The 25574-nt window shown below is 39.3% G+C and overlaps 2 protein-coding genes across 4 annotated transcripts in view; both read left to right on the top strand.

Annotated features, from left to right (window-relative positions):
• Window positions 1-25574, top strand: part of cadm2 (cell adhesion molecule 2) — a 644325-nt gene that overhangs the window by 453164 nt on the left and 165587 nt on the right. For all 3 annotated transcript variants that reach the window (XM_008107677.3, XM_008107676.3, XM_016992521.2), the window contains 2 exons: window positions 533-703; window positions 23415-23505. In XM_008107677.3, the coding sequence (XP_008105884.1) occupies window positions 533-703; window positions 23415-23505 (262 nt within the window). The remainder of the gene's footprint in view (window positions 1-532; window positions 704-23414; window positions 23506-25574) is intronic.
• Window positions 13030-17741, top strand: LOC134297986 (zinc finger protein 483-like). Its single transcript, XM_062977132.1, has one exon. It carries the CDS (start codon window positions 13579-13581, stop codon window positions 14323-14325), a length of 747 nt encoding a protein of 248 aa, XP_062833202.1. The 5' UTR covers window positions 13030-13578; the 3' UTR covers window positions 14326-17741.

Here is a 25574-nt window from a genome sequence, read left to right as displayed (position 1 = left end):
AAAAAAATAAGAAGAAAGATTAAGGAAATAGAACCTTTCAATGTATTGGGTGTTTTAATATAATTCTAGAGTTCTAGAATTTTCATCTCTTTTTAATATATTGTTTTCAGGCTTAAGCTTTGAGAAAATGAGTGGATAAAAAAAATCCTAATCAGATGATTTAAGAAAAAAGAGATTCTGTTGCTTTAATGGGCTTCACAAGGAGACTATTTGGATTGTACTCTAGTTATATCAGAGATAATGAGGAGCAGAATCTCATTCTGACAGTTCTGCCTTTTGGTTGATATTGAAATTGCTTTTCCCATCCGTGTCTGTGTACATTTGGGAATGACAGCATTGGTAGTTTTGTAAGACAAATAATGGAATGTCTGGAAATAGAACTTTGTTTGCTTTGAAAGAGTGAGCAAACATGATGAAAAGTGCATTTTTCATTTGCTATTTAAAATGGTTTCAAGTACTATAGTCTTCTTTTGCCTTTTATTATCCCAAACCATGGTGCTAAAGTATAGCAAACTTTATTTATTTTTTGCAGATGTTAAATATTTAAAAGAAGAGGATGCAAATCGGAAAACATTTACTGTCAGCAGCACAATGAATTTCAAAGCTGATCGTAGCGATGATGGTGCAGTTGTAAGTTGCAGAGTAGATCATGAATCCTTGCACTCCTCACCACAGATAGCAATGCAAGTTCTAGAAATACACTGTAAGTATATGTACTATGTCTATGAAAGTAAGCTCAATGTTGTGTCTATCAGCATGTTTAATTAGAATATTGTTATAAATTTGGCTTTTTTGATCAGAAGTACGGTGATCATTATGGTGGTATTGTGTATTGTATTATTTTCCCCTCATCTTTTCCCCAAAGCAGGACTTATGAAATAAAATTAACACTAGTAAAAATATATGTGAAGTAAAAAAAAAATGTTTTAAATTACATTAAACTAGATGTAAAATTAAAATCATGTAAAACATTTCAATTTCAAACCAAAAGATAAAAGTAGTACAATGCATTAAGGAACATTCCTTTCTTGTACAAGTATTTTCTCAAAGGCCTATTAGAATAGACCAGTTTTCATATATCAATAAAAAATATCAAGGAGGAAGCCAGCTCTGCCTCCATAGGAAAAGACATCCAGAGTCTAGCACCCTTGCTCACCCTGCTGTAGTTTCTAACCCTTTCTCTTATTATGCAGCAGTAATGGTATACACTCTCTTTTTCTTGTGAAGTGATGGTGACTGGAAGTGCTTCAAAGTGATCCATTATCCAACAGCCATTGGGTGTTTCTTTTAATCACAAAAAGAGGATTTTAAAAATACCATAGGCATTGCCAGGACATGTAATAAATGTGTAGTCTAAAGATTTAGCCCATGTTTGACTGGTGAGGGCTAATATCTAAGATGTTAGGGGTATTTATTGTCAAACCAAACTAAAATATTGCCGTGTACCCCGTGGCTCTAAAGAGCCAATCTGTTTGCCACTAAACTATTAGTTCTTTCTTAAAACACAATAACTAAAACAATACATGTTGCAAACTTCAAAACAGCAATAAACAAATGATGCAGTCGAAACCTTATTTTTAAAATATAAATTTAGATGGAAATAGGAAAAGATAAAGGATGTAAATAAGAGGACCTTTGCAAACTGGCAAGTACATAGCAGACAGGGGATCAGCCACACTTCCCTTAGGAGGGAGTTCAATCAGTCACCACAAGGGCATTGTCCTTTCTCCTCATCAGACAAGACTGAGAGGGTAGTGAGATGGAGAGAAAGTATTTCCCCAAAGATCTTAACACTTGGGCAGCTTCATATGAGCAATATAGGATTTTATGTAGCCCAGACCTAAGCTTCATATATCATAAGTAGTACTTTGAATTGTACACAGAAATAATCTGGACCTGCTGAAGTTTCCAAACAGTTTCTGAGGGCAGCCTCACCTATAATACATTACAGTAATCCAAACAAAATATAATCAAGGCATGTGTTACAATGACCAGAAATGTCCATAGTTGGTGTACTTGTTTTAACTATGCAAACTCAGCCTTGGCCACAGAACCTGTGATTTTAGTACAACATCTCAAGCACAGGTTGAATCTCAGTTCCCTGGTTTGCCTTCTAACTAATTGGGATCAACATGTCTGGATTAATTTCTATGCCCTCATCCAGTCCATTACTGACAGCAGACATTGGTTTAGTAAAGATTCCTTAGAGCTAGATGGAAAGGAGATATAGAAATCTTTTTTTGTGTCAGGAGCGACTTGAGAAACTGCAAGTCGCTTCTGGTGTGGGAGAATTGGCTATCTGCAAGGACGTTGCCCAGGGGATGCCTGGATGTTTTGATGTTTTACCATCCTTGTGGGAGGCTTCTCTCATGTCCCCACATGGAGCTGGAGCTGATAGAGGGAGCTCATCGACACTCTTGAATTTGAACCGACAACCTTCACATCAGCAATCCAACCTTCAAGTAATCGAATATAGAAATAAGATTCATCAACATTTCAATAAACCAACCTCCTGATCTCAGGAAACCTCTCCCAACCTCTCTGTATCTCCCTCTGTTCCTTCCCCTGCAAATAGACCAAGTTGTTATAGACCAAGCAATGAACATTAATGAAATATTAAGCAATTCACAATGCATCCTATTTGATAGTGACCCGGATGGTAGTGGGCCCATCACCTTAAGGACCCAGCTTACATTTTCTTGTAGGAAAGAAGATGTGTTAATGTGACTGTTAGTTAGCCAGCACCTCAGAGAAAGGTCCAGTATCTAGACAAATGTCCACTAGGTAGAGAAGCTGCAGGAGGCAAATATTGCAGACAGCAGCAGAATCCAAACTTTTATCTTTCCTCAAAATGATTTCATGACTTGATTTCTCTCATGAGTTTCACAATGTTAGTCTATGATATCACCAATCTCTTTGTTCTAATATATGCCATAGGCATCATTAATTGTACCACAAATTATTGCTAGTACAACAGCCTAAGCATTGGAAAAATGAAGGTCTTGTCGTAACAAATTTCCAAGCTAATTTCAAATTTATTTTTTACTGATTTTTTTAGTTCTGTAAGTCGCCCTAGAACAGTTCTCAACCTGTGGATACCCAAGTGTTTTGGCCTACAACTCCTAGAAATCCCAGCCAGTTTCAAAGCTGTTAAGATTTCTGGAAGTTGAAGGCCAAAACATCTGGGCACCCACAGGTTGAGAACCATTGCCCTAGAAACTTTAGGAATGAAGAGGTGTTGATCTCTAAATGCATACAACAATAGTTATGCAGGCTGTAGTTAATGGGATTTGTAGTCTGGTGCATCTGGGAGACACCTTGATGGTAAAAGTTGGCAAGCAATCTTTATTTACATCTTGGCATCTATGTCTGTGATGCATACCAATTCTGCCTACAATATCGCATTTCAATGGGCTCTGCACCAATTCTTCTGATCATAAATTATTCACCGGTGCCTTATTCTCCTCTCTTAAGTGTCCCCCCGAGACCTCCTTCTCATGCTGGGTCATGGGCATCCATAACTGATTAGAACAAGAGGGACTTTGAAGACAGGGAATGATAACAGTGACTCTTAAAAGGTTGGCACAAGTTCAAATAATGAGGGAGGCCATGGCTCTCTTTCTTGGTAATGGGAATATGGCTAGCCTTCAAAGTGAGCTCAGGTGTCTCAGAAGCTCTCATGTAGTCTGCACTGCTTGTGGTACTTTGTTTGATAAAGGAAAGCTGGCAGAGCATTCACAACTTCTTCTATCTTCTCAATTGCTAAGAGCCAAGATAAAACTAATCCTCTCCTTTGTTGACTATAGTTCATTATTACTTTATATTTTCTGCCTGCTCGTTAAATAATAACTAGCACAGTATTCAATGCCTTGCAAAATACATGTGTCTTTAAAATTGAATAAATGTGTTAGTTGTGCCTCAATCTGAAGATTCTGAAGTATTACTAGAAAATAATTGCTGTCCCTTATTCCCCCCCCCCCCCCCCCGTTTCAACAGATAAAGCCAGAAAGGTCCATAAAATAGAAAGGATTATGCCATCAACCAACCAACCAACCAAAGAACTAACCAACTAAATAGTGGGGGTGTGCACAACTAAAAAAAAACTGTTTTGTCTGTCTTAACAAAATTTATGTGACCACTGTTTTGATTCTAAAGTGTTGCATGTGCATTGTGACAATCCAATCCCCAGAAGCAAAGAGCCACAAACAAGACATAATTTAGGGTAACAAGGCCACAACTGGTTTATTGGTAACAGCAGTAAATAGAGTTGGCAGCCTCACATGGGTCCTGGATGCCAGAATCAGATAGCCCAACTATTAGTCTGATGAAACTGGGGGGAAGGGTGGCCCAGGTGACCATCCGATGCCATTCTGGGCTTCCTACCAGTACACCAAGGACGGTCTGACTCCTGAGAGGAAGAGGTCAACGCAAAAAAAAAAAATAGAATCATACAATCATAGAGTTGGAAAAGACCTAATGGGCAGTCCAACCCCCTGCCAAGAAGCAGGAAAACCACATTCAAAGCACCCCCGACAGATAGTAATCCAGTGTCTTTTTCAAAGCCTCTAAAAGAAGGAACCTCCGCCACACTCTGGGGCAAAGAGTTCCACTGATGAACAGTGTGTGGTCTGACCAAGGCAGAATAGAGGGATAGGATACTCCTATTTATAGTGGACAAAATCCCATTGGCATTACACTGTTGGCATATGTTTAACTTATTGTCCACGAGGACTCCCAAGATATTTTTCACACATACTGATGTCGAGCCAGGCATCACCCATTCTGTATCTTTGTATTTCATTTTTTCTGCCTAAGTGGAGTATCTTGCATTTATCCGTATTAAACTTCAATTTGTTAAGTTTCGGCCCATCTCTCTAATCCGTTAAAATAATTTTGAATTCTGCTCTTGTCTTCTGGAATATTAGCCATCCCTCCCAATTTGGTGTTGTCTGCAAACTTGATGATCATGCCTTCTAACCCTTTATTTAAGTCATTAATAAAGATGTTGAACAGAACCGGGCGCAGGATGGAACCCTGCGGCACTCCACTGGTCACATGACAGTAAACAGCACCAAGTGTGGGTGGGAAAGGAGGGTTCAAAGGCAACTGAAGAAGGAGCAGCCATGCTCGGTTATGAATACCCAACAGACAAATCCAAGGGAAGCGTGCTTCTCTTGGGTCCGACTCCATTTTGGCAAATCAGTGGGGTGCCAACCAGACTGCCCTTATTAGCCAGAAAACCCCATGCACACCATGAGGTGCAGGGAGCCCAAAGCCTCCTGGGAGGAAGGAGGCCGGGCAAAGATGGTGGTGAAAGGAAGCCTCCATTACCAAAACTGCCCTGGTCGATAAGTCAGACAGGGGATTTTTTAAAAATCATAAGTGGTCCGTGTTGAAACTATTATGGAGTTCTAAAAAAGTCTTTAGTTTTTTGTTATGTTATTTCCCATTTGCATCAATGGGGAAATTAATGGGGCTCCTCCCTCAGTTTTAGGGCTATCAGAATGAAACTTGCTACAATTGTAGCACACATTTACCACTCTAAGTCCCCTAAGTTTCAAAATGTTTTGCATATCCAGTAATTTTAGTATATTTTTGAAGTTTTTAAACAACATTAAAAATATAGTAGCTATCCTCTCAAATTTCTATATAGCACGTCCTAACCAGGGCATAATTCCCTGCAAGTTTTAGAAAAAAATTGCACATCCACTGATTTTTAGGGAATTTTTTAAAGTTTTTTCCCAATAAAAAACACCTAAAATAAAATAATAAAACAATAAAAAGGAAAAACCCCAAAATGAATCCTAGAGGGACCCACACATGCACACACAAAGAAAATTAGCCAAAAAGAATCCTAATCCTTTGTCTCACCACTAGCTACTTTCAGTGGGACAATGGATTCTATGAACAGAAAGATGGAGTGGCCATGGGGAGCCCTCTCAGCCCAGTAGTAGCAAATTTCTATATGGAACACTTTGAAAAACAAGCCCTAGAAACAGCACCAAAAAAGCCAACTGTTTGGTTCAGATACATAGATGACACCTTCACAATTTGGAGCAATGGAGAGGAAGAACTCAGCAAGTTCCTGGACCACCTTAACAGCATCCACCCAAACATCCAATTCACCATGGAAAAAGAAAAGGACAGAAAACTGCCATTTCCAAACCCAATCAACAACTGGGCCACACAGTTTACAGAAAACCTACACACAGAGATAGATACCTTCATAAAAACTCCAACCATCACCCAAGTCAAAAAAGAAGCACAATCAAAGCCCTGACAGACCGTGCACAAAGAATCTGCGAACCTCACCTCCTCCAAGGTGAACTAAACCACCTAAACTGGGCTCTACAGGCCAATGGATACTCCATCACAGACATCAGAAGAGCTGCAAGGCCAAGAACAAGCCATAAGAGTCAAGACAAAGATCCACCCAGAGAAAAAGTGTTCTTACCATACATCAAGGGAACCACTGACCGCATAGGCAAACTGATGAAGAAGCACAACCTACAAACTATCTACAGACCCACAAAGAAAATCCAACAAATGCTACAGTCAGCAAAAGACAAGAGGGATCCTCTCTCCTCTGCAGGAGTCTACCGGATACCATGCAGCTGTGGACAAGTCTACATAGGGACCACCAAACGCAGCACCCAAACAAGTGTCAAAGAACATGAAAGGCACTGCAGACTAATTCAACAGATAAATCAGCCATAGCAGAGCACTTGGTGAACCAACCTAGACACAGTATATTATTTGAGAACACAGAAATGCTGGACCACTCCAACAACTATCATGTCAGACTACACAGAGAAGCCATTGAAATCCACAAGTATGTGGACAACTTCAACAGAAAGGAGGAAACCATGAAACTGAACAAAATCTGGCTATCAGTATTAAAAAACTCTAAAATCAAAACAGTGGATGGGAACCAACACTCTGAGGGCAGAGGAGACACAAGGACGCTATTGACTGAACAAAGGATGCCCCCCAGGTAAGAGACAAAACCTTTCCAATGCTAATTAGGGTGATTAACTGAAACTTTAATGCTGGCTTCCCAGTGACAAAGGACTCTTGCCACACCCTGGACTCTCCACAGATACATATTTTTTTCCTTTCCTTGCCTAGTTTATCCATGCCACACAGCCTCTTAGGATGCCTGCCATAGATGTGGGCGAAAAGTCAGGAGAGAATACTTCTGGAACATGGCCACACAGCCCGAAAGACATACAACAACCCTGCAATCCTAATCCTAGCTGTGGAAATCCTAAAAAGAATCTCTTGCAAGAAAAGCTTTTCCTGAACAAACAAATTCAGCTGCTAGTCTTTTGTTATACTTGCTATTAAAGCTATTCGTTCACTGCTTTGTTTCCTGCTAGCTGCTATTCTTCCCTCTCTCACTGGGCTTACTTCGCAATGGCGAGCAAGCCCTCATGACTGCTGTTTTTACTGGAAATGCCAGGAGCAACTCCTACCTTTTCTTCAGCCCTGATAGTTTGATGATAGCATGTGACCTAACAAGTTTGCCTGCGCTGAAGTGGATTTACGACAGTTATGGAGTTCTTACGAAAACTGCTTAACAATGTTTTAATATGATTGTTTGGGGGGCGGCTCTGTGGTCTTCATAACACAGGTTGTAAGTATGGATCTAACAAAACCTTTATTACTTATGACCTTCCTATGGCTTTTTGCATGGTCCTAGTACAGTAGAACCCGTTTATCTGATTTAAATGGGCAGCCCACAACTCGGGTTACCCGGATTAATCGGATAAACCGATTGTAGGCCCAGGCACCTAGCAGAGGGAGGAAACTTCTCCCTCCATCAGGCGCCTGGACCCAGGGTGGGAAGCGTGAGGCATGCCGCTGCTTAGTGACATGCCTCACGCTTTTCTAAAGGCCCAAAACTTCTAAAGGGAGAAGTTTTCTCTTTTCGCCCAGCGCTTGGACCCAGGAAGCGCGAGGCATGCTGCTGCTTAGCGACATGCCTCACACTTCTCTAAAGGCCCAAGTGCCGAGCGGAGGGAGTAGTTTCCTATGCTCAGCACTTGGGCCCAGGGAAGCAGGCCACAATTGCAGGCCGCTTCCTCCTGCCTCTCCCTCTCCTCTCGCAAGAAGGAGCGGGAAGCGTCCCGCCTCTTCATCCTCTCGTGCGAAGGAGCTCCTTCTCCCAAGAGGAGAGGAAGAGACTGGAGGAAGCGGCCCACGATCGCTGCTGCAACAGCGCTCGTGGCCTACTTACCTGGGCCAAACCCTCGTCCCTTGGGAAGCAGCCCACGAGCTCTGCTAGGCAGCGGTGCTCGTGGGCTCCCTCCAAGGGGTGAGGGCTCCTTTGGGAGGGGGGGGGTGGAGGAGGGGGGTGGCAGCCCCTCGGGTAAACTGGAGACTCAGTTCACCGGGGCTCGGTTTACTGATGTTTTACTGTAAATACTTCTTCAGTTATAAACATTTAGTAGTAAGAAGTGATCATTTCATAAATCAGTGGTTACATTTAGCATCTTTGAGTCTCTTTTGTAGGAAGATAAGGTAGGATATAAATAAACATACAACAGAAGCAGCACAACAGCAACAACAACAACAACAACAACTTGAATAAGTTTCATTTGGAAAGCTTTTGGACCATATAAGCTGACTAAACTGTTTTAGCCTACAACTCCCAGAAATCCAAGCCAGTTTACCAGGTATTAGGATTTCTGAGAGTTTAAGGCCAAAACATCTGGGGACCCACAAGCTGAGAACCACCGGACTAGACAAAACACAAACATATCTAATACTGTATTTACTCAAGTTTAATATGTACCGTTTTTGACTAAATTGCTTAGACAAAATTGGGGTGTGCATTACATTCAATGGCACTTTAGAATCACACCTAAACCTGTCCACCCTCCAGCATCCCTCTAAATTCGAGCACTCTTCTTTTCCAGCTCATCAAATGTGTGATTTGTGCACTGCTCCCTCACCAAGCTCAAGTTCCTCCTCTTCGTTGGGGCATGCAGAGCCACACATGCCCCAGGTGCCTTTGCTGGCTTCTCGCTTTAGGCCCCAGAAATCAGGGAGGCCACTCCTTCACTGGCATGACCACCAAGGGAGGGGTAAGGAGCCGAAGTCTGCCGGGTCTCGTGAGGTGGTGCCACGTCCGGGAGGACAACGACAGTGTGGCGCTGCATTCCACATCGCTCTGCCTGCTCTGACCCTCCCTTCTGTTGCTCTGGCCCTGTGAACGGTGCGGATCAGGGCTTCCAGCTGACTCCAGAAGCTAAGGAGGGAGAGGCAAAGGTAGCTATGACAGTGGAGGTGGCCATGCCAGTGGCTCCTGTGGCAAGCTGCCAGCAAAGGTGCCTGGGGCCTGTGGCAAACAGCCAGCATTTTCCTCCTTGGCTTGCCAAAGCCATCACCTCGCCAGAGCCAGCTCTCTTGCCAGCACCCTCCTTCGGCCTGGCTCACCGGGGCCTCCCCCTCAGTGGAGCTGTTCTTAGCTTTGCCTCCACAGAGTTCTTTCCTTCTTTCTCTCTCCCTTACCCCTTCCTTCTCTCTGCCTGTTCTTTCTCCCACTTCCTTCTTGCACATTCTTTCTATTCCCTTTCCCTCTCTCTGCTTTTTCTTTCAAGTCTCATTTCTTCCCTTTCTTCTTGTACCTACTTTCTATTCTTGTTCCCTCTCTGCTTTTTCTTTCAAGGCTCCTCTCCCATCTTCCTTCTTCTAACTTCTTTCCATTCTCTTTTTACCTTTTTTGGTTTCAGGGTCTTGAAAATGTATTCAGTTGTGTACTAAATTCGAGTAAATACGATAATACCATAGTTTCCTTAATTTTGGAGTACTTTCCATTGCAGGTTTTAGACAAAGCTAAGAAAGACCAGCATACATAAAAATAAATTATTGAAGCTTCACATACTCCTTGGCTTTATCAATTGAATTCTTAATTGTGATTAAGTAGAATCTAAGCTATAAAACTGTCAATAACATAATTACAAGCAACTAACCATATATTTTTATTCGGGGTAACTTTTATTCCATGGGACCATATCATAGTGAGGAAAATTAAATAGTATCATTATTCAGCATTGTATAAATGTCTCGTATGGGACCAAGGCTTAAGACAGCATCAGTAAAGACAAGGAAGCAAATTCCATACAGCTGATCTTTGGTGTGATGTGGCTCTGCATGCATTTAAATGTGGTCATAAGCTACATACAGGTGGTCCCTAAGGTACAAACATCTGACTTACAAATGACTCATAGTTAAGATTGGTGGTGGGACAATAGGAAGTGAAAAAAATCTACCCCTTAGGAAGGGAAATTCACTCCTGAAAGAGCTATCATGGGGGAAAGGTGTCTCTACTGAAGCTTTATCAGCAATCCTTGTATCAACAACGAACCAGAATTTTCAGAATTCACAGAGAAAGTGAGGTGAAATCAGATGCACAGATAGCAAAACAGACACCACCGGGGTGGGGTGTTAACCCTTCCCTATCTTATCCAAAGATATTTAAAAATTGGCTGGAGATACACTTAAAATGTACCTGTTCCAACTTACAAACAAATTCAACTTAAATTAAACTTACAGAACTTATCTTGTTCATAATTTGGGGACTGCCTATATATCAAATCATTCAGAAGTAAATAAAATGTATTCAAGAATAATGAATATAGCATTTTCCTGGAAGCATTATGGCACTTTCAAACTGAAAAATAATTGTAATTATCTATCCAAATTATAATATAAACATTATAATCACAATTATCTTATTTAAATGTTTCCAATTAATGAATACCTTAAAACAAATGAATCATAGAAAATAGTCAGAGGAAGAGTGGAAAAATATCTACACATTGTTGTCACAATTTGCAGGTTCAAATGAGATCGATTAGGTTAATGATGGATGCAAATTTCATAATTTAAATGAAAAATCATTCAAAACCATGTTAGCTTCTTTGGCCGCTAAATTTTTATTTTCACAGAAGCTACGGGGGTTAAGAGATTAATGTGCATTCATGCAATTTACCATCTGGAGGTTTATGCTCCAATATGGTTTGCTGATAATGAAATATTAATTAATTGTTAAAACCAATTTGTTTCAAAACTTAATTGCCTTAAAATTGTTTCAAAGTGTGTATAAATAATAATAATGTTTTCCACATCATATAAATACTTCAGATATGTAATATGTAGAACCATAATAATAAGGGACCACCATACTTTAGAGTATGCCTTCTGCTTTATAGAAATATCTGGCAACTGTGATCCTCATCAAAGATCCTCCTAGTTTTACCAGATCATTTGGACATTTCCAGTAAAAGTGCGAAAGTTCACACATTTTGGGCTCTATCAGTATGGGCTCTATTTTGAATTGATTGAGACTTGATGAAATATCCATTGAAAAACTATAGCAAAATGTGCTGCAGGATATATCACAAAAACAAAGATTTTGCAGTTTAATAAACTTTTCTCTTATTTTTATGATAGAATTAAAAAATCATGTTACTTGAAACTTGAAAATACACAGAATATCCCCAAAATACCTCTTCCTAAAATAATATGACTTAATGTGCAAACATTACTCATTACCGCGAGCGTGACAACATCAACTGCTGTTATATTATTCTTGAACAAACATTTGTTGCCCCCCTTTCCCTCCCTAAAATCCTTTATAATTTTAGACCCTGGTATTATTTACACTGCCTGGATATGTTGTACATGACAAGCAGTTCAGAAATAATTAGAATTAGATATAGCACTGAGATGACCCAAAATAATGGTTATAAGCATTAATAATAATTGTTCCATTTCTACTACTATGAAGGAGTAGTACCTCTCACTGTAAGTATTCAAATATTTTTCACATGGTACATCCGTTTCAAGAGCAAGCCTCTCCTGGTCAGGTGTCAAACACAATATTCTGTGTGAATGAATGAAAAAATAGTGGTGCTTCCAAGTTTTTTACAAAGTGGATTTCATTAGCACCCTCTAAACCTACTCTCAAGATCTGAAGGAAAATATAGGAATTTTCACAGGATGCAGCAATAAACAGACAAACTTTATTTTATTTATATACAGGCAATTCCCTTGTTACAGAAAAAATACGTTTTGTAGGTTTGTTCTTAAGTTGAATTTGTATTAAGTTGGAACAGGTACATTTTAAGTGTAACTCCAACCATAATTTTATTTAGTTTTGGATAGCAAAAGGGTTAACAACCCTGTGGTGTTTGTTTTGCTCCCTGTGCGCTGTGCAAAAGATTTCACCTCATTTTCTGTTCCTGTGACAACTGGATTTTGAAAATTTTGGCCTGTTGTAGAAACAAGTATTGGTGAGAAAGCTTCACCTTTTTGCCATGATAACTCTTCCAGGAGATATTTTCTTTCTTAGGGTAGATTTCCTCTTACTTCCTGTTGCCTCACCCTTGTTCTTATCTATGAGTCGTATGTCAGTCAGATGTCTGTAACTTGGGAACTGCCTGTAGTTACAGAAACATTTCTAAAAAAGATTTTTGAACTTATCAAAAGTTTTCTAATGATTGTCATACCACTCTGTATGAATGGAAAAATAATTATGTTAGTCATTTAAAGGCAGTGAACCTATACATGCAGGTCTTTCTGCTTAAGTTTCAGGATGTGCACTTCCATCCCACTCACTTCAGACCTGTTGAGAATCAAGGTTTGAGTGTAAATTATACTACAGTGGAAACAGAGCTTGATAAAGCTGGGTGCCAGGAAAGGTTAAATGTGTACACTTTGGTGGGATCTTATCTGTAATTTTTTGTCATTGTAATTTGTTGTCTTCTGGGAGACAAATACTGGTGTTCTGTTGGCTAATATCAACTAGTGTAAATTTGTGCAATCAATTGTTGAATGATGAAATAACATGTAGGTAAATGTTATTGATTCAGTGCATTGTACCAACCTGTACTAATGCTGAACATTAAATATTGATTGGGTTGTTGTATGTCTTTCGGGCTGTGTGGCCATGTTCCAGAAGCATTCTCTCCTGACGTTTCGCCCACATCTATGGCAGGCATCCTCAGAGGTTGCCTGCCATAGATGTGGGCGAAACGTCAGGAGAGAATGCTTCTGGAACATGGCCACACAGCCCGAAAGACATACAATAACCCTGTGATCCCGGCCATGAAAGCCTTCGACAACACATTAAATATTGATTGTTATTTCTTTTATTATTTATAGAGTATCATCAATGTATCTGGCACTGGTAAAATATGTCTTTATTTATTAACATACTTGTATTCCATCCTATACCAAAAGATTTTGGAATAGATTATATGTTTGGTGTCCTGTGTCCCCCTCTTCCTGGTCCGGCTTCTCCTCCAAAAGCGGCTTCTTGGGAAACTTGTGCCTTTTGCTTTTCTTTCCCAGAGGTTTTTGGAGGAAAAGGAGAAACCTCTGAGGCGGAGTTCCTGGGTTTAGAGGGAAGAAACTGAAGGAATTAAGTCTTCTACGCAGAAAGCTCCATGCGGATGTTTAGACTGCTGCGGTAGAGTCTATAATTTCCCACCGTTTTAGGTAGTATTGTCCGAGGATGAAAATGGAGACCCCAAAAAACCTTACAAGTCTTATACCAGGGCAGGTGTCATGGGAAGTGAGAGGGAGCTGCCATGTTGGAACGACGGAGGCATTCCTTCAAAGGAGACCTACAGATGTGGAACAGGAACCCGACAAAGACTCACTTCAGCAGTGGGAAACCAAATTGCAGGAGTTCCTGAAGAGTGTGGAAGGCCCTCACCCAAACAGGGAGGCCCCTCAGTTGAGGGAGGAGCCGTGGGCGACGCCAAAGCCTTCCTGGCCTCCTTTGAGCAAGTGGCCCAAGCCTGCCGGTGGCCCAAGGAAGAGTGGGTGCCCCGGCTCCTGCCAGCATTGAGTGGCGAGGCCAAGCGGGCCTTCACCGGCCTGGAGGCCGAAGGCAGGGAGGATTATGGGAAAGTGAAGGCCGCCATCTTGCACGGAGATGCCATGCGGAGGGAGCAACAGCGACAGTGTTTCCGGCGGTTCTGCTACAGGGAGGCTGAGGGGCCAAAAGGAGCATACAGCCAGCTTCAGGAGCTGTGTTGCAAGTGGCTGAAACCTGAAAGGCATTCGAAGGAGCAGATCCTGGAGCTGCTGGTCTTGGAGCAGTTCTTGGCCATCCTGCCTCCAGAGATATCGGCCTGGGTCAAGGAATGTGGTCTAGAGACTTGCTCCCAGGCCGTGGCCTTGGCAGAGGACTTCCTCCAGAAGCAGCGAGAGTCCAGGCCTCAGGCGAACCAGATGTCATTAGAGGAAGAGGAGACGGTGGGTTCCCCTGAAGTTGGCCAAGCCCTGCCTGAGATTGAGCAGAAATAGCTTAGTGTGGAGATCAAACAGGAAGATGATGGCGGGGATGCTGGACTTTTGGATGAGCCGGGCCAATGGCAGATGGATGAAGAGTGTTTGTGTGAACTAATTGAAAAAACAAATTCCTATAAATGCTGCATATATCATGTTTCAGTACTAGGATCATCAACTTAGTACTTAAATCGGGCTTGGCTTGGATTGGGGCTGCTCACTTCTCTTGTCAGTGCTCAACTTTTGACACTTCCTCCTGGGCTTTAGTGAGGACCTTTTTTGTTTTGTTTTCATACTTTATTTTTATTTATTTATTTATTTTTTAGAGACCTCTCTTAATTTTTTCGCTGTCTCATGTTTATCACTGATGAATGAGTTTAGCAAAATATACTATTTAATTGATGAATCTCACAATAATTCTAATTGGTTTTTAATTTTTTAATGCTTAATATTTATTTATATCATATTTCTGGATGTCATTATGCTTTGTGTGATTTTTGTCTCGTATTTTATGTTACGCGTGCTTTGATTTGTATTGTATTATATTTATATACTATGTATTTGCAATGTGGCACTCAAGTGGCCAAACTGTAAGCTGCTCTGAGTCCCCTTTGGGGTGAGAAGAGCAGGGTAGAAATATAGTAAGTAAATATTCCTGTTGTGGTTGTTATCAAAAGAAGCTGCGTCAGCCCAAGAAAGCCAACAAGGCCAGATAAATATACAGTACTTTTTTTTCTCTGCCTGAAGTGACAAAATTTTCACCCCACAGGTCCAGACATACATAGTGTCCTCTGACACACCTTTGGGGATAGCCAGGTTTAGAAAATCTAGGACAACTTGTGTGCTTCTCTCCCACCAAGGCAGAGTTATATGATAAACTCTCAGCTCTACCCTCTATATACTTTGTTCTGCCTTATAATAAAGCTTGACATGTCACCATCATGTTGAAGATAATATAAATTGGGTTGTTGTGCATTTTCCAGGCTGTATGACAGTTTTAGAAGCATTCTATAAACCTCCCTTGCTTAGTTTTTCCAATATACCTCACAACCTCTGAGGATGCTTGACATAGATGTGGGTGAAACATCAGGAGAAAATGCTTCTGGAACATGGCAATACAGCCCGGAAAATGCACAACAACTCAATGATTCTGGCCATGAAAGCCTTCAACAACATATAATGTAAATTGTCCATATAAACAAGATGATATACAATGGATTCCTCAGAATCAAAACAAAGTTTGAATTTTTGAATTGTAGCTGGTGTAGATTCCTAGCCATTCTTGGGAGTAGAAATCAGGATCTAAATGTTATGCCTGCACAAAATCTGATAACTTCAAAAAACAAACAACAACACATGTATGAAAAAAAGTTGAGAGATAATTTTAAAATAAGACATGAAGGATTAAAGCAGATTTATATACACTGAGGATAAACTACTGTTGTTTTTGTTTTTATTAGTTTACTTTTAAAACTGCCTAAGTTGACTGTGGTGCCCCGGTGGTGAAGTGTATTAAAGCACTGAGCTGCTGAACTTGCAGACCGAAAGGTCGCAGGTTCAATTCCCGGGAGCGGAGTGAGCGCCCGCTGTTAGTTCCAGCTTCTGCCAACCTAGCAGTTCGAAAACATGCCAATGTGAGTAGATCAATAGGTACCGCTCCGGCGGGAAGGTAATGGCGCTCCATGCAGTCATGCTGGCCACATGACCTTGGAGGTGTTTACGGACAATGCCGGCTCTTCGGCTTAGAAACGGAGATGAGCACCAACCCCCAGAGTCAGACATGACTGGACTTAACGTCAGGGGAAACCTTTACCTAGGTTGACTCTTGGTTTCTCTGAGCACCTGAATAGATTTCTTTTGTAAGCCATACAGCATGAATATCAGTCCCATGTTTGAACACTCAGATAATTGGCTTATCACCTGGCAAGGAATTAAGAGAAAGTGTATTGTGTGCCTTTTGATTTTGTCTGTTTCCTTAGTATGCTTTAACTTGGTTTTGCTTATTATAGACATTTTTTCTCAAGTTTGACAAGTCTGAAAAAGACCTCTCATCTCCAATGGTTTTAAGTTTTAAAGCAAGAGAGAGAGAAAGATAGGGAGCACCTCTGTAGAATCAAGCTTTGACACTCAAGGACTCTAAAGGAGAGACAGCAGGTGTATATTTAAGCATTCTCAGAACTTTCAATCAAGCATTTAAAGAGCTGAACACAAAGGGATTAAGGATATTAGCTTTCTTGAAAGTACCTAATTGAATCCAGCTATTCATATTATTTCTAAGAACTAAATAAAGCTTTTCTAATGAGCATTCATGTTGTGTAATAATAGGAAAGATTCTGTGGAGAATGAGGAATGCAGGAAAACAAGTACCTTTCTAAAATGCAGCATTTATTTGTGTGTGGGAGACCCCCACCACCATACATCTTTTGGTATATTTTAATTTTCTGCAATATGTTTTCGTTCTTGTTAAATAAAGACTTGCTATCAAATAACTATTGCCCACTGCCTCTGACTTTTATCTAAAGGGTTAAGATTGTCCACTCCTGTTGGACCTGTCTGCTAGACACCAAAGATCCTGTCTGCCATTAACTTTTCCAGAAATACATTCTTTCTTCTAAATTGGGTTGTTTAGAATCAAACAAAACCTAGATATCTTCAGAAAATAAACTCACACACTCACACTTTTTACATGTGAATTGTTGTCATGTAACAAAAAGGTTTGAAGGCAACAATGTTTGTGCCACAGGCCCCTCTATCATGCAGATCTGGAGATAAGACATGCTAATTTTTGAGACTTTAGGAATTTTGGTGTGGGGGGCATTTCTTAGAGATTAATGAGGAATCAGTATAATACAAACCTGTTTTCCAGTGGTCTTGCTGATACCATGCTCTGAATTGACCATTCTCTCATGTTTACTGACTATTTAAAGATGGAAGACTACTGCAGGCTAAAATGGTCATTCAAAATTCTGCACTTAACAATATCTACAGAAGTTAACTAGAGAGAAAGAAAGGGGAGTTAATCAACTAAGAAGAATATGTATGTGTGAATAAGTTAATTCGTAAAGGTTATTTTTTTTGGCACTACATCTTTCCAAATACTTAGTCTGCTGACTGGGTGTCCTTCAAATTGTACTAAAATGGGAGTTGTTCTGTAGTACAAGGGATGGAGGATTCTTTGCTATTTGTCAATTAATCTGTATCTATCCCAAGTTTCTCTGGGTTGTTTTCCAGTTTCCAGGGCATCCAATCCATGAACAACAATATTGCCCAGACAGACTGATGATAGCAACACTCCTCTTAATTATTCTTAAGGATTGGAACTTCATACTGGAGGTTCATACTGGCAACAAAAGCATGCGGCTTTATATTTTTTTTCTTTGCTGTTTTTGATGTTGCTATGTACCTTCAAATCTTTTTTTGATTCATGGCAACTCTGTCACCGGGGGGGGGGGGGGGGGGGTAGGCGCTGGCAAGCAATTTGGTGGGGCTTTCTTTTGCCATCCTCTGAATATGACTTTCCCAAAGTATACAATTAGGTTTCCTTCTTTCATATAAAATGTATTTATTAATTTATAATAATGTAATACAATTTAACAAAGGACAAAATTGCAATACCATGCATATTCATACAGCTGTGTACAAGACACAAAAGAAACAAACCAGAAACAGTTAAAGAAAACGGTTCTCTCTCTCTCTCTCTCTCTCTCTCTCTCTCTCTCTCTCTCTCTCTCTCTATATATATATATATATATATATATAAATAAAAGGCGAACCTATCCATTTCAGGCATTTTGACCTTTATAATCTATTTTTCTTTTCTTGGTAAAATTAGAATCGTCCGATCTTGGGTGTATAGTGAACTTGTTGCCGATATCATATAATGGATTATTTTAAAATTAATTCCCCCATTTTTTTGTGGCTAACTCAAATACAAAAAAAGGACCAAAGCTTAGAAGGGTATTTTTCCCAAAGCAATTAATTCCCATTACTCGCTATAGTGGTTAGAAATACATACAGATTTCATGCCCAATGCAATCTGTTATTAGAAATTAGAAATTGTGTTCCTCATTCTTTTGCTCATTCCTTTCTATTCCCATTTCCTTCCTGTTTGTTATGTCAGTAGCATAACTTCCTCTGCCAATCAATATGTTACTTTTAGAAAATGTATAAACTTATTACAATAGAAAAAAATACATGTTTGTTGATTGAAAATAATTACTTTCAAGCACTAAGACAGACATACAGATAGACATTAATACAATCTTTTGTGTATCTGAAAGATCCATACCTTCTTTAAGGGTGCATTAATAAAAGCACGGAATTGACTTTTGGGAATCAGTAGGTTAGCCTCACCTCTACAGTTTAGAGTTTGGTTTGATAGGGAACCTGATCCTAGTAAAGATATAGATGTAGACAGTTTCTTCCTTGAGTAGAGTCACCTTGATTGAGGAACTTATACACATATAGGCTCCCTTTCATTTGTGTCTATGAAACAGGCATAGATTACTGATGATTACAAAATGGTTGAAAGGGAGTACAGTTTCAAATGATGACAGATCTATATTGTTCAAGGCTTTGTATCGTATACATACAGTATTCTTTTCTATGGGCCCTTACATACAGCCATATAACCCAGTATATCAAGGCCAATAATCCACAATATCTTATTTGAACTAGTGTATCTGAGTCCACACTGCCATGTAACCCAGTTCAAGCCAGATGATATGGGATTTTATACAGCTATGTGGAAGGAGCCTACGAGATTTAGACCAATAAATAATCTGTAACCAACAGTATTGCATTTTCTGCTATTGTTTGGTACCAGTAGGAAAAATCCCTTTTACTAATCAAATGTGAAGGGGCGTTTTTTGGTGCTTTTGGACTTTCATAGTGAAACTGAATAGGCACCTCATACGTAAGCAAAGTTTTTTTAGACATAGTCAGGGGAGACCACAGACATTTATGTTAGAGACCTTTGTAATAAAGACAGGTCATGTGAATTTGAACATGAACTGATGGGCTAATTAGACACTGTTTTTTTGTAGTTTAACTGGTAATCAGGTCAGCACAAGGTTATTGCAAGAAATGGACTTTGCTGCAATAAATAGTGATTATTTACAGGGCTAATGAAAGCTGTGCTTCCCAAATGAAAGTGGTAACAAGCCGTGAAAGAAGAGAAGTACTTCTAATTAAAAATGAATATCAAATGTGGAATACTAAGAGAAAACAAATGATAGAGTACCAGGTTTGTTTTCAAAAGCCCCAAAAATGAATATAAATACCACACAAATTACTAGTATAGCAGGTGTCACTATGTGTATCATTGTCCAGTTGCATATAAACCAGATGCATAATATGTTCAGTTTGTTGCCTGTTATTTTGAAAGTACAGTAGAGTCTCACTTATTCAACACTCGCTTATCCAACGTTCTGGATTATCCAACGCATTTTTGTAGTCCGTGTTTTCAATATATCATGATATTTTGGTGCTAAATTCATAAATACAGTAATTACAACATAACATTACTGTGCAATGAACTACTTTTTCTGTCACATTTGTTGTCTAACATGATGTTTTGATGCTTAATTTGTAAGATCATAATCTAATTTGATGTTTAATAGGCTTTTCCTTAATCCCTCCTTATTATCCAACATATTCGCTTATCCAACATTCTGCCGGCCCGTTTATGTTGGATAAGTGAGACTCTACTGTATATGCACTCCATGCTAATTAGTGTTTAACACTACTCATTTCTGACTGAGATAAATAAACTCAATTTTGAGTGACATAACTAGGAAACAGATGTGATCCTAACAGAGAACATAGAGCTAAAATTGTCAAAAGCTGTTTTTATTTATAATAAGAAAATACATTGACAAAGGTTGGTAGGATTTTAAAGGAGATATAATAGTTCTCGTTACAGAGAAGTAAGTAGTACTACAATAACATTTATTATGTTTGCAGAAATAGTCTCATAGTCACCATCTTAAGGACTCTGCTTGCAACATCTTGTGATGTAAAGTTTAACCAACAAAGCACTTGACTGTCTCTACCAAAGGGTGTTGAGGCAATGCAGTCAAAAAGTGTCAAACTACATTAAATCTACATTGTAGATGCACCCTAGGTTTCAGGAAGGTTTTCCCATTGCACCTTTGCAGAAAAGAGACCATGGAAGTGCACACACGAAAGCCAAATGCTCCCCTGTAACACTTTCCTGACAAACAACAAGGGGTGCAACACCACTCTGGCTAATTTGTGGGGAATACAATTGAAAATAGTAAAGGGTTTCCTGTATGTTCATCTCATGATGGCAGTACGTACTAGGTGCAGAATTATCTCTCAGATCCAGGTGTTGTACATGTTTGCAATATGCACTAGAATGACTCTGATTCTGTTGGCTATACTACATACAATTTCCCACCCCTTTAGCCTTTTACATTTCTAGATAGTGAATTCCATTTAGTTTTATAAGAAAAAGGATATACCGAACTTGACAGTTTGGTACAGGATAAACCAAATTCTATCTGCTAGGTTCCTCTCTCTTATTAGTGGTGTTTCAAAATTAGGTCACCCTCAGTTGAATAAAATTTAGTCAGAGTTGTTGAGCTTAGTCGGCTTCTTTCTGCAGGTACATTAATCAACATGTACCATACCGGTTACATTTCTGGATTATTATGAGAATCAGAGTGTGTTACAGACCTGCCTTTTATAATAAATGTTAATTACATTAAAAAGAAGTTTAAATTTAAAGTTTAATCTATTTTACACACTACTGTGTGGTAATATTATCTGACATTTCTATCATATTGTCTTTGTAACATTGAAAAAATTGAAAATATAATAATATATTTTAGGAGAGACATTATTTTACTTTCCAGAAATCATAGCTTCTGTAATGTCTGTACTAAGGTATTTTATTTAAAAACATCCTAAAAGCCTACTAAAGGCTTTCTATTATTATTTTACATTACTATGACAACAAACATGCATATTTAAATGTACTCTTAATGTAGTCTACAAAGAAAGGGTTGCATGGAGTGTTTCTTATTCATGTTCAGTAAATCATTTTTTATATTTTACCTTTCAATTCCAGATTTTTAAATGCTAATGTGGGATAGCTATGCACTCAAAGCAATTCTTCAGTAATGTAAGGACAAATTTTATTTTTGATTTTGACTCAGCCATTGCTTCAACAAGCTATTTTCTGACCATTCAATATTGATAAAAGGCAGAAGGCAATTCAACAGTAGTCTAGTGGCCAGTAGGATAGGTCTGTGAGATAGGTTTGAGAGAAATACATCATAGCAGTAAAAGCTTTGAGTCTCCTGTGGGAGAGATAAAGCGGGGTATAAATAAATATCATCATCATCATGTAATGTCAAACTGCATTAATTCTACAGTGTAGAGGCAATCTAGAGCAGGATTTCTTAAACTTTTTTCTCTCACAATCCCTTTTTGCCTGAGAATTTTCTGTTACCTTAGTATATGAGTATACAAAATACGTATATATCATTTACTCATAATAAATCATACAGAAATGTATTTTAAAACAATCCTTTATTATACATATAATGTTACCATTTATTAAAGGCAAAAGCCAATTTCCATACTAATGAGATGGATGTGTTTGCTTATTTATACATAAAGAATTAAATCTTGGCTGAATATTTGATACTACAATATGTAGAGCAGCCTCTACAATTTTCAGGCCATGCTTGGTTTGCAGCCTCATGTGGTAGAATATACTCTGTTGGCTCTTCCTTTTTCTCCTGAATTGGGGGGTATAATAATGTTTTGAGGGTCCTTATCTCCCAGGGTTGTAGAGAAGGCCATGTGCCTGAAATGGAGCCACATCCACCCTCTTTTTGTTCCAATTATGGTCTGTTCATATATAGGCATGCAGTCCATATCCATTCTTCCTTTCCCCATAAAAAAGGCAAATATGTGATATTAACACCTTCCCTCCCTTCTTCTTGAACTTTTTATGAGAGATGAGTGATGTTTCATTTCAATTTATTGTGGTTTATGAACCCAACAATTAAAAAAATAAATAAAAATGTAACAGGAAGTATTTTCAAAACAAAAAAGATCCATCAAACAAAATCAGCTTGCTAAAAAGGCAGACTGAGAGGGAAAGAGGGGGGGGGGGAGAGAGAAGGGCTGGAAGACAAGCCTCCCTTGGCTGTTTGAATGGCAAACTGGCTACTTGGCTCACCACCAGAGCCGGTCCAACAATGAGGCGAATTAAGCAGCTGCTTCGGGCGCAAAACATACGGGGGCTCAGTCGAGACTGCTTTTTCTGTTGATTTGTTGTAAATCATGATGTTTTGGTGCTTAATTTGTAAAATCTTAATGTAATTTGATGTTTAATAGGCTTTTCCTTAATCCCTCCTTATTATCCAACATTTTTGCATATCCAACGCTTTTATTTTTCAGTGATTGGTTTCGAGGGGGGGGGGGCAAAATTCTGTTTGCCTACACTTGAAAAATACCTAGGGCTCACCACCATTTGATTTGCCTGCTTCTGGGTCTTCCTTGCAAAAGAAAAAGCAGCAAAGGGGAAATGCCAGCTGGCACCCCCAAATTCAGTTACAGAATCCCAGATGGGGTTGCAGCACAGTAACTCATGCAGTGTCTTGTCTTATAGTTGCCAAAGATGAAGATTTCATAAGGTAACGGTAAAGGTTTCCCCTTTACATTAAGTCTAGTTGTGTCTGACTCTGGGGGGTTGTGCTCCTCTCCATTTCTAGGCCAAAGAGCTGCCATTGTTCATAGACACCTCCAAGGTCATGTGGCCGGCATGACTGCATAGAAGGCCCTTACCTTCCCTCCAGAGCAGTACCTATTGATCTATTCATATTTGCATGTTTTTGAATTGCTAGGATGGCAGAAGTTGGGGCTAACAGCAGGAACTCACCCTGCTCCCCAGATTCAAACAGCTGACCTTTAGGTCAGCATATTCAGCAGCTCAGTGGGGGCTTGAAGATTTAATAGTATGAAGAATAACACTCTTGTGCAAGTGATATCTATTAACTTTGCTTCTATAATTTGCATATAATCATTCATATGAATTGTTAATGTAATTCAGTAAATATTATTTTTTCCAGATATCCCTTCAGTTAAAATAATACCTTCCACGTTGTGGCCAGAAGAAGGACAATCTATAACTTTGATTTGTGAATCCAAAGGAAAACCACTGTAAGTGATTTAACAAGCAATATATTTTTGTTATTTTCTTTATTCTCGTTTGATTGCAGTCTCTGACTGCAAAGCTCTACTGTTTTTCTCTTGTCCTGGGGTGTAAAGTGATCTCTAGTACAGAAAACCCTTTGAAGCATGTTTTCATTAAGTGCCTATGGAAGACTGGTCTTTTACTTTGTCATTTATTTTAGTTTGGGAAGGGATTCCTGCTGTGCATTTTTTTTTAAAAGAATGTGCTATTTCAACCTGAAAGAATTGCAGGCTTATTTGCTGTTCCTATCATCAGAGTGATGATGGGTACATATTATCAAAGTGAAGCCTCACATCTGATGAAAAAACCTCTAAAATCAACACATTTTTCCAAGTAAAGTGCTGAACTCTCTGCCTACTTTGGTTGTCATTTACATGGTAATTGCAAATTTAATGATATATGCAAATTGTCTTTTCTATCATCCCACTTTTAAAAATAGCAGTAAGAGAGTGATGCTGTATATGTTCAGGTTTTACTAGAAATTGTTTCTTAACACAAAGAAGTGAAATCTACCCTAGAATTATGTTTGATTACACAGATCCTACAATTAGAATAGTACAGAATATGTCTCTTAAATAAAATTTATTCAATCTAAACCTTCTGATTTATTTTCCTTTTTAAAAAGATCCATATACTGTCCTTTAGCAAAACCACTTTCGGTGATAATTTACAATGAAATGTAAATGATACATGACCATACTTGCTTGGAACCAAAATCTATATGAGTTTGCAAATTCCTTATACATGTTCAGGGTATAAAACACCAGAATATCAATGAGAAAGGAGATTTTAGCTCCAGTGACAGCGGGATTCATTGTGGCCTTTGCTAATTTTATTCTCCAGAGCAAGCATGGACTGCTCTAGAGAGTTGGCTGGAAACTGTTGTTTTTACCAAATGCACAAAAATAGTACACACAACAGTCTCCTAATGGACTCAAGAGGACAGAGCAGATACGATCAGAGGTTCCCTTGGAGAAATGAAACAAAGGGTCCATCTGCGCTGATGGAAATTTTGTTTAAGTCCCTGATTTTGTTCCTAATGGATTGAATTTTATTTGGCAGATCCATATGACATTTTGTTAATTTCAGAAATTTTTATGTTCTTATATCATCAGAGACATTTTAGGCCATCTCCCTGGGTTTGTTTATTTCAAACAAGCATTTCCCAGAATGAAATGTATTCCTATGACAGCGTGTTTCTGTTATCCCAAAGCAAGCTAAAATTACTGCTGTCAAGAAATATAGCGATTGTTCCCAGGACAGGAGATTTAACAGAGATCAAGTGAGGAAAATAGGAATTCTAAGAATCAGAACAATATATATCCTAATGCATAAGTAGCATCTCATTTGTAAAGCATTTTAACACTGGCATTTTCCACACGGGGCCCATAATGCGAAAGCTTCCATAGTTTTACCGGAGGTGTTCAAACAATGTCCCCGGTTAAACCAAATTAATTCGGGACAAAACAGGAAAACCTTGCTTTGTCTTGAATTAAGTAGACACTGCATTAGACCTGGGTGTTCCTGAAAGACTTGGGTCTAATGCAGTATAGGCCCTGTGAGGACTGACCTCTTAGTAGTTCTGGGGCTACCGAGGGGTCAGTCCACACAGCCCTCTTGGGTTTTCTGGGCTGAATCCGCCCAGAAAACCGCAAGGGCACCAATGCCCTCCCCAACTCCCCCAAAAGGCATGAAAAAATAAGGTAACTAACTCGGCTGCCATTAAACTGCTACTGAAGCTCTCCTGGCACCTAGAAATGATGCGCCAGGAGAAGTGGGGTGAGAAGGAAAATCACTCATCCCCCGCTTCTCTTGGTGCATCATTTCTATTTGCCAGGAGAGCTCTGGCAGCAGTTTAATGGTGGCTGAGCAAGTTATTTTATTTTTAAAGTCTTTTTGGAGGATGGGTTGGGTGTCTCTCTGCCCTCCTGAAAGATAATAGGAGGGCATCTCGACACCCCCGGAAGGCATAGACTTTTGGGGCTGATATGTGGACTCAAGTTCAGCCCGACCCAGACACAGACGTTTCCACTGT

This window comes from Anolis carolinensis, chromosome 3, assembly GCF_035594765.1.
Source record: "Anolis carolinensis isolate JA03-04 chromosome 3, rAnoCar3.1.pri, whole genome shotgun sequence".
Taxonomy (NCBI): Eukaryota; Metazoa; Chordata; class Lepidosauria; order Squamata; family Dactyloidae; genus Anolis; species Anolis carolinensis.
The sequence above is the reverse complement of the archived record's forward strand: the minus strand, read 5'-3'. Positions and strand labels throughout refer to the sequence as shown.